Source organism: Anolis sagrei, chromosome 9, assembly GCF_037176765.1.
Source record: "Anolis sagrei isolate rAnoSag1 chromosome 9, rAnoSag1.mat, whole genome shotgun sequence".
In the NCBI taxonomy this organism is placed as follows: domain Eukaryota; kingdom Metazoa; phylum Chordata; class Lepidosauria; order Squamata; family Dactyloidae; genus Anolis; species Anolis sagrei.
The window spans coordinates 24,197,613-24,211,620 of NC_090029.1; the positions used below are offsets into that span (position 1 = coordinate 24,197,613).

The 14,008-nt window shown below is 41.5% G+C and overlaps 1 protein-coding gene across 1 annotated transcript in view; it reads right to left on the reverse strand.

The window, feature by feature from the left end:
* The window catches only part of PIAS1 (protein inhibitor of activated STAT 1), a 52,444-nt gene that overhangs the window by 6,323 nt on the left and 32,113 nt on the right, over nt 1-14,008 (reverse strand). Inside the window, exons 3-8 of the mRNA XM_060755380.2 lie at nt 8,740-8,824; nt 7,413-7,460; nt 5,709-5,799; nt 5,058-5,192; nt 1,818-1,923; nt 391-464 (exon numbers count right to left, since the gene is read on the reverse strand). Coding sequence (XP_060611363.2) covers nt 391-464; nt 1,818-1,923; nt 5,058-5,192; nt 5,709-5,799; nt 7,413-7,460; nt 8,740-8,824 — 539 coding nt within the window. The remainder of the gene's footprint in view (nt 1-390; nt 465-1,817; nt 1,924-5,057; nt 5,193-5,708; nt 5,800-7,412; nt 7,461-8,739; nt 8,825-14,008) is intronic.

Here is a 14,008-nt window from a genome sequence, read left to right on the forward strand (position 1 = left end):
TCTCTGCAATGTCCAGAAGCATCTCTGAAGTCCCCCACCTATCCCTGATGTGGCCATTCCATGCGTTGTAGGAAGCAGGCGAGATCTGGGAATGACCTGGCTACATAATCCAGATGGATGCATTACGATGATATCATTGCAGAGGTCCTCTGGATGTATCACTGCTGTTACCATCATGTCATGTCTAGCTTTCCAGAGGGAGCCAACATGTTTCACTTTCCACAAGGAAGAAATCATTCCACAGAGTGTTCCCTCCTGAATGCTATGGGTCTTTCTTTCACATGATCTATCCCAAAGTATATATCTTACATATAAATATAGATGGTGTTGAGGTTGGCATTACTGCAACAGATTTACAGAGAAGCAACATTTTAGGGAAGTGACACTTACTGGGCACAGAAGAGAAACTCGCAGACTGGTTGTGGCTATTTCGCTGTCAGGATCTGCTGTTAGTTTCTCTTTGACTGTCAAGGACAGAAAGAGAAAACAACATGAAGCAGGAAACACTATTAAAAGATACACTGCAAAAAGAGATAGGGAGAGCAAGCAAAGTAGACATCAGAGCCAGGCTTCTTAAACCTTTCCCACTTGAGACCTCTTTTGGTCTGGGAAATTTTTACACAAACTCAGGTGTGTAAAAATAGCTCTCTATATATCAAACATTTGCTGATAATAAACCAGCATTGGCAAGGTTAGCTAAATAGGTTGATTTCACTTTTGTGGAGTACAGCTAAAGAATCTTCTACAAAGTCCACTGTAAACACCGCACGCTGTTTCTAACAGATTTGTGCAAATGTGTGGTGTTCAGAACCCTTCACTGTTGTCATACTTTTCATGAGGAAGGGGACCCCATTTGGGGTTGGGACCCACAGTTTTAAAAAACTGCATTAGAGGAATTGTAACAGGAGAAACTCACAAGGAGATGAACTGCAAGGAAGCTACAATATCCAAGTGACCATGGGGCAAGGCGGACCGACAGACAGACAGACAGTGGAGTACTGTAAAAGCCAATGAAGATGCTACAAAGAGATGGCTGATGCCATCTCAAAGGTGGGAATGGAGCACCCATAAATCACACCCATGCCCTCATACACTGGCTCTCAAGTAAAATACTGGTAAGTATTTGAAAGAGCTTAAGAGTTTCACCTTTCCATTGGAAGGCAGTTTCATATCCACGGAAGAGAGTTGGGGCCTATAGACACTAAGACACCAGAGAGCAGAAAACACGTGTGTCCAGCTCTTAGTTTTAGGCCCCTTGAAAATGACAAGGCTTCCTTCACATGAGGGGTCAGATGCCCCATTCTTAGTTGAAGAAAACCACCCTTACTATGATACCAATAAATGGGGAACAGTGATCTGTCATGAGTTCTATGCAGCCATAACACTTCTGTCTTGAGGAAGTGACTCTATTAGTTCTGGTTAAAAAACCAGGTATCCAAAAAAAAAAAACAAAAAAAAAAAAAACAACAACCCACAGTTGTCGTAATCTTCTACTCAAACAAAATATACAAAGTATATACAAAATATACAAACTTTACAACTTTACAAACTTCTTCCTCGTTACTCACAGAAGTAATTCTCCAACACTCTCCAAATCATCATCTGTTCCTCAACAACCCTCATCAAACTTACTCAGTATAACTACAACCTATATTTAACTACTCCTATTGCATTAACCACTACACTCTAACTACAGGCCAGAGGTATGAACTACACTATTAATTAGAAAATGCCTGGTAATTTCCAAATCCTGACATGATCACTTTTCCGTCTCCGCTAATTCTACTTCATGAGAAGCCTCCACATATCAGACTTACTTAGTGCTCTGGAATGGTCAGGATTTCGGATGCCTTTCGCTCGCAACCGCTGCAACAGCACCGTAGAAGATAGCTGCTTGACGAGGTAGACGGCCATGGAGTAGGTCTGGGGGGAAAACACAGAAAAAAGGGTGAGGCACGTAGAATAGGTTGGGGCTTTGTGTAATCCTTCCAAATCCTCACCCAACATGTTGCACCAGGCATTCTATGATAGCAAAGGAGTGGGTTGGTTGAAGAAAGATAAGTCGCTCCATCCTCTTGCCCTCTTCTCAACTTGTGACAGAGAGAAGGTTGTCTTTCTGATCACATGGAAACCAAGGAGGTTGAAGGAAAAGTGACAGGTTTAGGACCCCTTCTTCCAACCAATTTATTCCCTCCTTGCATGGGAGTCCCTGCTGCCTCTGGCCTTCAGGAAGTCACTAAACACATCTGGAAACGCCAACTTCAAGAACAGGAACAGCAGCCAAGCTATTTTCTCCTTTGTGTATTATCTTTAGAGATAGAACTTTTCAGAAGACGAGCCAGTTATTGACCCTCCCATGGGCACATCTACACACGTTTCAAGTTGACTTGTATTCCCTTAAATACTCAGATCAGAAATCCTGATCAAAAGGATCAAGGTGGATGAAGACATAGCTGGTTTAGATCTCTGCAGAAACATGAAATCCACCTAGCGCTGTTTTGTGTTGAAGTTCAGTCCATGATTGTGCCTGCTCCTAATGTCAATGAGGGTTGGGATTTGTGGGCCTGCGAGCCAGAAAGAGATTTTAAGTCCTAAAACTGAGCAGTCTATATCTCCAGAAGCTAGTGAAGACCACTTTCCAGAGAGGGGCCCAGATGCTGCTCAGAAGCCTTTCTCTAGGGAAGCAAGGTCAGAGGCTGAAATGAGATCAGAGGATGAAATCGCAGGTGGTGAGGATTACGAGCTTTTAGATAGGAGAGTTAGTTTTCGTAAACTCTGTGTGGCTCAAAGCATCCCCAAAGGTCACAAGGCTTTTTACAGAAAAAGCTGTTATCAGGCAGCCAGGGAAAACAACATGATTTCATGTATTTATTAGAGAGACCAGGAGGACTTCCAGCCAATCTGGTTAATATTGGTGCTGAAGCAATAACTTTTGCCTAGTTAAGCCTGCTAAGGGAATTCTAGTTCATGTCTCCATTCATATTACATACTTTCAAGTTTGAAGAATTATTCCTGGATTTTTGTATGAGATTATATGCTGCCTTGTGTCTCCTGGTTCTTTTGTATCCCTGTGCTGGATGCCCTGATGTTCTTAGGTTTTTGAAACTACTCTTGTACCTTTAATTTTGTGGACTATTTCATACATTTGAACTTTTGACATTTTCACTATTTTTGCTGAACTGTTTTTTTTATATAACCTTCAATTAACTGCTTGCTGTTTGAACTTGGACTGGAGTGTGATGGTTAAGTACTGAGTTGCTTTCTGCCCTGGAGTGCAACACTTTGTCTGGATGATATGCTATTGCAAAGTCCCTTCCATGTCATTTTTGGCTTTGCCAAGTACTGTCTATGACCATGTATTTTATTTAATATACAAATATTTATGTAATTGTGTAATTGACTTTGAGTAGGTCATTTGATTTGAGTCTAGCTGCTGGCTGCCATGACGATCTGGATGAGGGAGAACAAGCTGAAGATTAATCCCGACAAGACAGAGGTCCTCCAGGTCAGTCACATGTCAGATCGGGGTATAAGGGGGAAACCTGTGCTCAACAGGGTTGCACTCCCCTTAAAGACACAGGTCCGCAGTTTGGGGGTTCCTCTTGGACTTAGCGCTGACACTTGACGCTCAGGTGTCGGCTGTGGCTGGGAGGGCCTTTGCACAATTAAAACTTGTGCGCCAGCTGTGTCTGTACCTAGTGAAGTCTGATCTGATGAGGGTGGTTCACGCCTTAGTTAGCCTGGACTATTGCAACGCACTCTACTTGGGGCTGCACTTAAGATGGCCTGGAAACTTCACTTGGTCCAACGATCAGCACCCAGACTGTTAACAGGAGCGAATTACAGGGAGTGGTCTACCCCTCCCCCCCCCCTGTTTAAGGAACTCCATTGGTTGCCATTCATTTTCCAGTTCTAATTCAAGGTGTAAGTCATCACCTACAAAGCCCTGAAGTTTGGGACCTGCCTACCTTCATGACCGCATCTCCTTTTACAATCCTGCACGATCTCTTCGATCCTTGGGGGAGGCCCTCCTCTCGCTCCCACCTCCATCACAAGTGCGACTTGTGGGTATGAGGGAAAGAGCCTTCTCCATTGTGGCCCCCAGCTTTGGAACTCCCTACGTTGTGAGATTAGACAAGCCCCTCTCCCTGGCAACCTTTAAGAAAGACCTAAAAACCTGGCTCTTCCGGAATGCCTTTGACGAATGAACCCATATCCCCATATAATGTCTATCCCAACTATAGTTCTGTCCTCATGGCACACTTTTCCTTGTCTTTAATGAAGGTTCAATCCCATTGGTCGCCCCTTCTGAACTCCCCCACAGACACATACTTCTCCATTTACTTATCTCACCCAGGGTTTTATCAATCTTATTCTGTGCATTTGGCCCGCCCACCGTGCTTTTATTTTATTTCTTCATCGTGTTACTTTGCATCTGTTTATGTCATTTGCAGTTATTTTATGTATTTTATTTTGTTGTTATTATTTTCTGTTCGTATTTTATTTTGTTGTACTGTAATTCTGGGCTTAGCCTCATGTTAGCTGCCCCGAGTCCCCTTTGGGGAGATGGTGGCAGGGTATAAATAAAGTTTATTATTTGAGTCTACGAAGTAATGTGAGAATATACTGCAGACACAGTTGTAGAAACAGGTAGGGGAAAGACCGTGACATGACATTACTTTCACAATTCTCCCTATACAATTTTTTTCCTGGGTTATAAATGTAATTTCCTAATTAGTTCTATCATAAAAACATGGAAAGAGTTTATTAAACTACAGAAACCTGGGAGGGACATCCTGCAGCACATTTTGCTATAGTTTTCCAATGAATATCTCATCATAGAGTCTCAACCAATTCAATATAGTTCGTGGCAGCCACAAAAACGAAGTTTTGGGAGTATCACAACTACTTTTAAAGTAAGGACTGCACAATTAAACAGGAAATAACACTTTCAAACCAGGAATATAAAACTTTTCAAATTTTGTGATATAGTGTTATGAATTTTCATGACTTCCTTTCCCCATCCCCTGACTGTCTTATGGTAAGGTTTCACTCACCCTTCCTATCTCTGCAGTCCACGAGACGACGATGGTGTTTGGTACGGTTGTGGACAGGCGCACAAGTGAGGTGATGTTGATTGGCCGGCTCGGTCGCTTTGGTTCAACCCCATTTTTAGTTGGTGGAAGATAGCCCTGCAAAGGCCACACAAAGTCACAATGACCACACCAAGCTGGCTTGGTTCCTTTATCGCCTTGTTTACGTGCACCACAGTCCTTCATCGCAAGACACTATCTCCTTTTTACTGATAGGGCAACAAGGCTGAGAAGTGTCCAAGGCTCAGCTCTCCCCACAACTCCTTTCTTTCTACCAGTCTCTCAATGCCACTTATTGCTCCCAGAGTAGAACACAACAGAAGACACATAAAAGCAAAAGTCTTTTCATCAAGTCCTTATCATCAAATTTTCCAAATCCCAATGCATACACAGAATGGACTTAAACAGATGGCAACTGGAAAACAGGCAAATGGAAGCCAGAACAGGGCTAGCTCACTCCTAACTGTGTGCTTCCTCTTGCATTCTGAAACCCAAAGATTCCTGCTTTGCATTCAATTCAGCCCAGCACTAATCACTTGGACAGACTCCAAACTACTTTTCTCTTCTAATCAAGAGCATCTCCTAACAACCGTAGTGAAAGGCAGAGATACTCACAGGAAGGCTACATGGTTTTCCATTAACTTTCACGCAAAGATTTGGTGGGAAGTGATCCTCTTGCGGGCAGCTGGTTTCCGATAAGCAAAACCTAGAGAAATTTGGCTGTGTTTTAGATTCAGTTTTGTACTAAGACTCGAACAGCATCAAATGACAGTGGAATATATGCTTCTGCCCTACTTTCCCCTTCGGGTCTAAGGCATCTAGTAAAGGTAAATATTTCCCCTTGACATAAAGCAGGGGTCCTCAAACTAAAGCCCGGGGGGCAGATATGGCCCTCTAAGGTCATTTACCTGGCCCTCATTCAGGGTCAACCTAAGTCTGAAACGACTTGAAAGTACACAACAACAACAATCCTATCTCATCAGCCAAAAGCAGAACCACACTTCCCATTGAAATACTAATAAGTTTATATTTGTTAAAATTGTTCTTCATTTTAATTATTGTATTGTTTTAAAGGGTTTTTGGACTACAAATAAGATATGTGCAATGTGCATAGGAATTCATACATTTTTTTCAAATTATAATCCAGCCCTCCAACAGTTTGAGGCACTGTGACCTGGCCCTCTGTTTTAAAAGTTTGAGGACTCCTGACATAAAACCTAGTTGAATCCAATTCTGGAGAGTGGTGCTCATCTCCATTTCTAAGGCAAAGAGTCGGCGTTGTCCGTAGACACCTCCAAGGCCATGTTGCCTGCATGGAGCGCCGTTACCTTCCCACAGAAACGGTACCTATCAATCTACTCACACTAGCATGGTTTTGAACTGCTAGGTTGGCAGAAGCTTGGCCTAACAGCGGGAGCTCACCTTGCTCCCTGGATTCGAACCACCGACCTTTTGGTCAGCAAGTTCAGCAGCTCTGTGGTTTAACCCACTGCGCCACCGGGGGGACCTACCAACCCAAAAAACAAAAAAATGGCTCTCAAAGGCTGAAGGTAGAATTCAAGAAAAGGTGATGCGACTAATTTAAAAAGTATGAGTTAAGACAATGGAGACAATTACAAGCAGTAAGCAAACGTAATTACATGAATGAACATAGAGTTAGCAAACTGAGCAAAGGATTTCTCCCTCCTCCTCATACTGCCTGCTTTTTGCTTGAATTTGGAACCAAGAAATGGCTATAAAGGCTGAAATCACCATTTTGAGATAAGAGACCACAGCAACTGTGTGGTAGTTATTCCCTATCTGCTTTTCTGCTAGGAAAGAAGGCCAGATGCTCACTCAAGGCAGGAAACGGGAAGAGGAGTAGAAAAGAGGGAAAAAGAAATGAATCAGGCAGGGAAACAGTATCAGATGCAACTGGATTTCCTCAAATCAAGGGGGCATTAGTTTAAAATGACCCCAAAATGCACTGATACCCTCAACAGCACATAAAGGAAAATATACAAACATGAAAAGGTACAAGTTCTCCTTCAGGAGATAATGGCAACATTAATCAAAGCGGCAGCCAATCCTTCAGCCACAGGGCGAGGCAAAGGCAGCAAGAGAGCTCTCTCATCTCTAGTTCTCCAACGTACAGCAGCAAGAAGGGAGAAAGATGGTGTAGGCTTCCTCTGAGAATATTCTCATGTTTACTCAAAGTAAGCATTTTTATCCATAAGAATACTCAGCAAGGATCATTTGTACAGAGTTCTGCTTTTCCTGAGCTTGAAGGGTGAAACCATGTCCCGTGAACTCTGAAATCGGATGGTAGGGAAAACATACCTTAGCTGGACCTGCACTGTGAAATCGCATTTGGTTCCGGAAATGTCCCTAGCGAAAGGGAGGAAAGGTGGCATGTTAAAATAAACCAAATATCAGAACTTGGCTCTCGAAATGCTTAATATGCCATTGCTCAGCTGGGCACAGAAACCATATGGGCAAAACCATAAATGTACCGTATATACTCGAGTATAAGCCAACCCAAATATAAGCCGAGGCATCTAATTTTACCACAAAAAACTGGGAAAACATTGGCCGAGCATAAGCCGAGGGTAAGAAATGCAGCAGCTACTGGTCAATTTCAAAATAAAAATAGATACCAATAAAATTACATTAATTGAGGTAACAGCAGGTTAAATGTCTTTGAATATTTACACAAAACTGTAATTTAAGATAAGACTGTCAAACTCTGATTAAACCATTATTCTAACTTTCTTCAATGTAAATATACTTACGTAACCTTCAAATGATAATAGAGTAAAATAATAAATGTAATAATAACAATAAGAGTAAAATAATGTTATAATTAAAAGAGAGTAAAATATCTGTAATAATAAAAATAATAAAGTAAAATAATAAATGTAACAATAATAATAGAGTAAAATAATAAATGTAATAATAAAAGAATAAAATAATAAATGTAATAAAAGCAATAATAATAACAGAGTAAAACAATAAATATACTCGAGCTTTCCCATCTTTCGGCATCTTTGGAGGCTGTGCTTGGTTCCTGCCACAGGAGGGTGCTGTCACTACATCTCCTTGCCGAAGAGCTTTCTTTGTTCGCTGAAACACTGTGCCTAAACGACCTCCCCGCTTAATGCAGTTCCTATTCATCCAATCACATTGCTGTTTTTGATCCACTAGGGGGGCAGAGAGCTGGGCTGAAGGTCAGGAGCTCACTCTGACCCGGCTTCAAACTGTCAACTTTTCTGTTGGCAAGATTTACTGCAGCTGCAACTGATGATTAACCTGCTGTGCTAAAGCCAGCCACCACCATCATCACCATCATCATTATTGCAGCTTTACACCTGCTTGTACATCTGCTGCAAACTCACTTTCATCTAGCCTCTGAGTTCCCAATCGTTGATCCCCAATATATTTTTGAACTTCAATACTCAGACTTTCCAGACTGTTGGCCCAGTTGTCTGAGGCCTCTGGGAAATGAAGTCCGAAACACCTGGAGGGACAAAGCTTGGGCAGCTCTCTACTCTCAACAACATCCACCGCATCTATTCTGGCAACCCCACAATTGGAGACACATTTGTAAATATGTTGAACACTTCAGAAGCATCACAATAAGAAACGCTGAAAGGTCATGATGACTTACATAGAGCTGCTTATCTGTTGCACTTGCTGTGGAGTCAGGGCAAACGCAAAGCATGTTTCCCGGAACCGCTGGCTGTTATCGGATGCTGTGGGAGGAGAAGGGGAGATGGAATATACAAGGAGGTATTAAAAACATCCACAGATCTTTTATGCTGCTGAAAAGCAGATTATTCTCGTTCGTGTTCACACCTGAGTTGTAAATAATATATATAACTACAATAAAAATTCATATTAAAAAAAGGAAAAGCAGATTATTCTTCCTCACTTTTCAGGAAACACATGACCATGCCCACGTTTGAAAATCTAACAAGATTTTAATTATCTATATTCCATATTGAGAGTCAACAAGATTCATACAGGACTGTTTCTCACTGTCAAAGGAAACTGAGACATGCTTCATCAATTAGTTTCCAACACTCAAAAGTGAAAGGGGCATTGTAAAACATAGGGTATGTGAATTAAAGACTTAGGCATAAGCCTTTAAGAAGAAACTGAATCATTTAAAAACACCTATACTTGGTCGCTACGGTTGATATCATCAGGGAATACAATTTGGGGTAGAATGAATGAATGTAAAGCAATTATTCCAATCCGCCAGGGGAAAAGACTCCACTGCTTTATATCAAAACTCCCAGTGATAACCTCTTGATACATCTATGGGGTGAATAGAAGTCTCACATGATGCCAAAGGAAGCAAGAGCAAAAAATAACCACCTCGGTTTTAGAGGGAACTGAAAGCAAGTCAAATGTGTCTCTAAAAATACATGATTTATCAAGATGGAAGCCAGCCAGGGCTTTGCAACCCAAACCACTCCTATCTGGAAAATGCCCAAGACATGCTTTTTGTAACCTCCCCCTCCTCCCGAATCCTACTTATTGCTTTTTCAAGAGTTATGAATTACAAAACATGCAGTATGAACAATACAGAATTTCTATTTGCATAAAATATGTATTTGGCAAGGAAGAGAATGTATATTATATACTCCCAAAGAGTTTGGACCAAGGGCACAAGGATAATGCAATCTTTACAGCTGCCTTGTGAACTGTGTTTGTTCTCTGTTTACACACACATATACTATAAAGACACACATATATAAATATATATATAAACACACAGAGAGACATATGAAGAGACTATGTGTTTTCGAAGGCTTTCACGGCCAGAATCACTGGGTTGCTATGAGTTTTCCAGGCTGTATGGGCATGTTCCAGAAGCATTCTCTCCTGAGGTTCCACCCACATCTATGGCAGGCATCTTCAGAGGTTGTGAGATCTGCTGGAAACTAGGCAAGTGAGGTTTATATATCTGTGGAATGTCTAAGGTGGGAGAAAGAACTCTTGTCCGCTTGAGGCAAGTATGAATGCTGCAATTGGCCACCTTGAATCAATCAGGGCCAGCTAACAACTCTGAACAAAGGATTCCTCCAGACTGCAACCAGTCAGACTTTGAAGCTGCAAGGCCGTTAAATGCTAATCAAGGTAGTCAGTTGCAACCAAGTTCTTTCCCCCACTGTGGACATTTCACAAATATATAACCCTCACTTGCCTATTTTCCAAGAGACTCCTCAACCTGGGGGGATACCTGCCATGGATGTGGGCGAAACATCAGGAGAGAATGCTTCTGGAACATGGCCATGCAGCCTTGAAAGCTCACAGCAATCCTATGAACAGACTCTTGCTTCTTTTCTTTAGATCACAGCCACCTTGTGAAGTGTCTTTGTTATATACATATATGTGTGTATTTCATTGTTTTTATCTATGTGTTTTTACTGATGTGTTTTAACCGTGCTGTACACAATCTCAAGCCATGAGCAGCAGCAGGTAACTATTATTATTACAGCTGTTGTAAGTAGCACTGACCCAAAACCCCAAGCAAGATTCATGTCTCAGTGCAGCCATATCTTTCTGGTTTTACACTAGACCCAGAATATTGCATTACCTCTTTATTCAGTACAGCAAAACAGACCTTCATGGGAAAACACAAAGCCCCTATACAAACATGTTTAGGTCATGTGTTAAGGTTTGCCCAAGAGAAGATGTGGGGAAAACTACGTGCAGAGCAAGGTCAGTGTTCAGAAACGCAATTAGGGCTGTTTCCAACACGATTCTTCATGTAATATGTACCTGTGACAGAATGGAAGAAAATCTGAAATCCTTCCTGCCGGTTGACTGAGACCACGCAGGATGCATTCACTTCTTCAGCTTAATACATATTAATGCACTCGCACCCCAACCTCTTTCGGTTCTAGCCACCCGCTAAATATAGCTCCGCAATCTTTCTCCTGTAAAATATGCCTTGCTGTGCTGGAAAACGCTCTCCTCGGATAACCATTCCGGAATGTTCTTTGAGAAAGGCAGCCCCACGCCGCTGCTGACAGCAGGCCACAGCACTCCGTTTCAATGGTCATCAGCTCAATTTATTAACCGGGAACGCTTTCCATCTTCCCCGGCAAATTGGCCATTGCTAAATAATTAAGCACTTACTGTGATGACGAAGGGGAAAACATGTCGTGAAGACACTATTTGCCGGAGAGATTTCACGGTACAATGAACTCTAACTTATTTAAAAGGGGAAAGTGGCTTCCCCAGCTTGGCACATCCCATTTCTTTTTCTGCAAAGCTTATGCAAGACTCGCCACATAAATACACCATCACATTACGGCGATTGGGCCGTGATAGATTAGGAAGGAGTCTTTGAGAATCAATCCTGCCTTGCTGCACGTTGGCACTGTATGCATTACTACAGCGTTAGGGTGTATTTGCATTGTTGCATATTTATTAAGGAAATAATTGGCTCGATTAGGGAAACGAGATCTTGACTTCGCTCCGATCCTCAGATCTGTTGCACTCACAGAATGAGTAACGGCCATTTAAAGTTATGGCACTCGATCAGATTACAAGAACGTTGAATATGGAAGAGATGGGCAAGAAATAGGGCTACAAAGTAGAGTCCACAACATGCGAGTGTGGAGAAGAGCAAACCACAGACCACTTGATACAATGCAGTCTGAACCCTGCCACATTCACAATGGAGGACCTTCTCACAGTGACACCTGAGGCCCTCCAAGTGGCCAGCTTCTGGTCAAAGGAAATTTAGTATAATGCCAAGTTTTTAGCTTCGTTTGTGGTTTTTCTATAATTCTTTCTCAATTCGCTTCTGACCCAATAAATAACCTGGTCTAGAGGAGTAGCTATTCTACTCTTAAAAAGGAATTCTAGAATTAATGTTAACAGTGAAGAAAACATCAAGTGCCTTGAATTCCTATTTTTAAATTTGGAAGTTATGCTGCATAGCAATCCCTTGCATGTGTCGGCTTGCATATTTTGGCTGAACATGGCGTCTGGTTCGAAGGTTTTGTTCCTTCTTTTCGCTTTACAGAGATAACGTAAGTGCATCCATTTTGATTCCACTGCCCAGAAGTTGGATTTATGGAGGTAGCTAGGAGTAGGTGTGCTACTTCTCCCGCACAATTCATCTTGCCACCATGTTGAAAGAAGTGTTCCTGAAACAGGTTTCCAGCTCATCGTTGGAGACTGTCTTTGCGAAACTCTGGTTTTCAAGTTTACATTACAATAACATTAATTGTAGCTGCCAAGAACAGGATGTGATTGTAATTGCCCTTTAATATCAGCCACTTTTGGAGACGAGAAGCTGAGCTGAAGCAACCAAACTTGTCTAACTTGGCATTGCAAGTCGGGGCTTGCTTGCACCTGACTAATTACATTTCTGAATCCAGACTAAATTTTTGTATAGGAATATCACTATTATAATGTTTTGGGTTCACCAATTGCTCTCTACAGCTTCTCTATGAAACTCATTAGACACAATTGTTTCAAAGGACTCAAAAAAGGCTAAATATTTGTATATTCACTTCAACAAATCAAAACCAAAACATTACGCTAGTAACCAAAATGTGTCATGCTTCACATTAATGGATGAAACAAACTAGCTCTTGCAAACATGTGATATCTTTGACCAAACAATGGATGAGAATATGATGATGTATTATGTATTATTATTATTACTAAACTCGAGAGCCATGGTAGCACAATGGGTTAAACCCTTGTGCCAGCTGAACTGCTGACCTGAAGGTAAGCAGTTTGAATCCATGAGCTCCTGCCTGTCAGCTCCAGCTTCCCATGTGGAGAAGCCTCTCACAGGATCTGGGCGTCTCCTGGGCAACTTCTCTGCAGACAGCCATTTCTATCACACTAGAAACGACTTGTAGTTTCTCAAGTCCCTTCTGACACATTTTTTTTACTAAACTCAAGGTTATTTAGCTTTTCATTAAAAGATTCCAGAAAGTAGCACTGAATAGGCCCTTTTTGCGAGGTGCGGGATGGTTTATAATCACCCCAATAAATGGGCAAAAAAGCGGCCAAGTCTCATAAATGACACATCATCTATAAATACTGTCTTAGCCTTTCTTTTTGAAGTTTTGCAAAACCAAAGCTTGAAGGGCAATGTTTTGATGAGAAACATTACAAAGATGTCATGCGCTGGTTCAGGTTACAAAAGTCTACTTCAGGTAATTCCGACCATGTTTTTAATCCAATGGAACATCATGTATGGGTTTCATCTTGTTACCACTGGTAAATCACTGTTGAGCAGCTGATACCAGCATTGTTAAGAAAAGATAGAGACATCTTGTCGAAGGCTTTCATGGCCAAAATCACTGAGGTGTTGTGTGGTGTTTGACCCATGTGTTCTAGCACCATTTTCTCCTGATATTTCACCTGCATCTGTGGCTGGCATCTTCAGAGGATATGATGGTAGTCAGGCCAAGTGGAGGATCTATACCTATGGAATATCCAGATGGGAGAAAGAACCACTGTATGTTAACCAACTGTAAAGGGCCCAATGAGCAAGCTTGATTTGCACATGTTGAGTGGGAACCACTCTTTAGCATGTGAGTAACCATGAAGATAGCATTGCCAATTAGTGAGGGGCATCTACCTAGAAGTAGCCTGGAATTCAAAGTTCCCTTTGAATTGTTTGCTGCCTGGAGACATTTATTTATTTATTTATTTATTTATTTATTATTTACGACATTTATATGCCGCCCTTCTCATCCCGAAGGGGACTCACAGCGGCTTACAAGTAAAATGTAAATACAATATATTATATTATTACCACAGCACAATATTAATATTATATATTATTATATTGTACTATAACATTATACCATAATATTATTACTAATATTACATCTATATATATAAATTTGTTAGGGGCATCCAACGGAGAAACAAAACTCAAAAACCCCCCA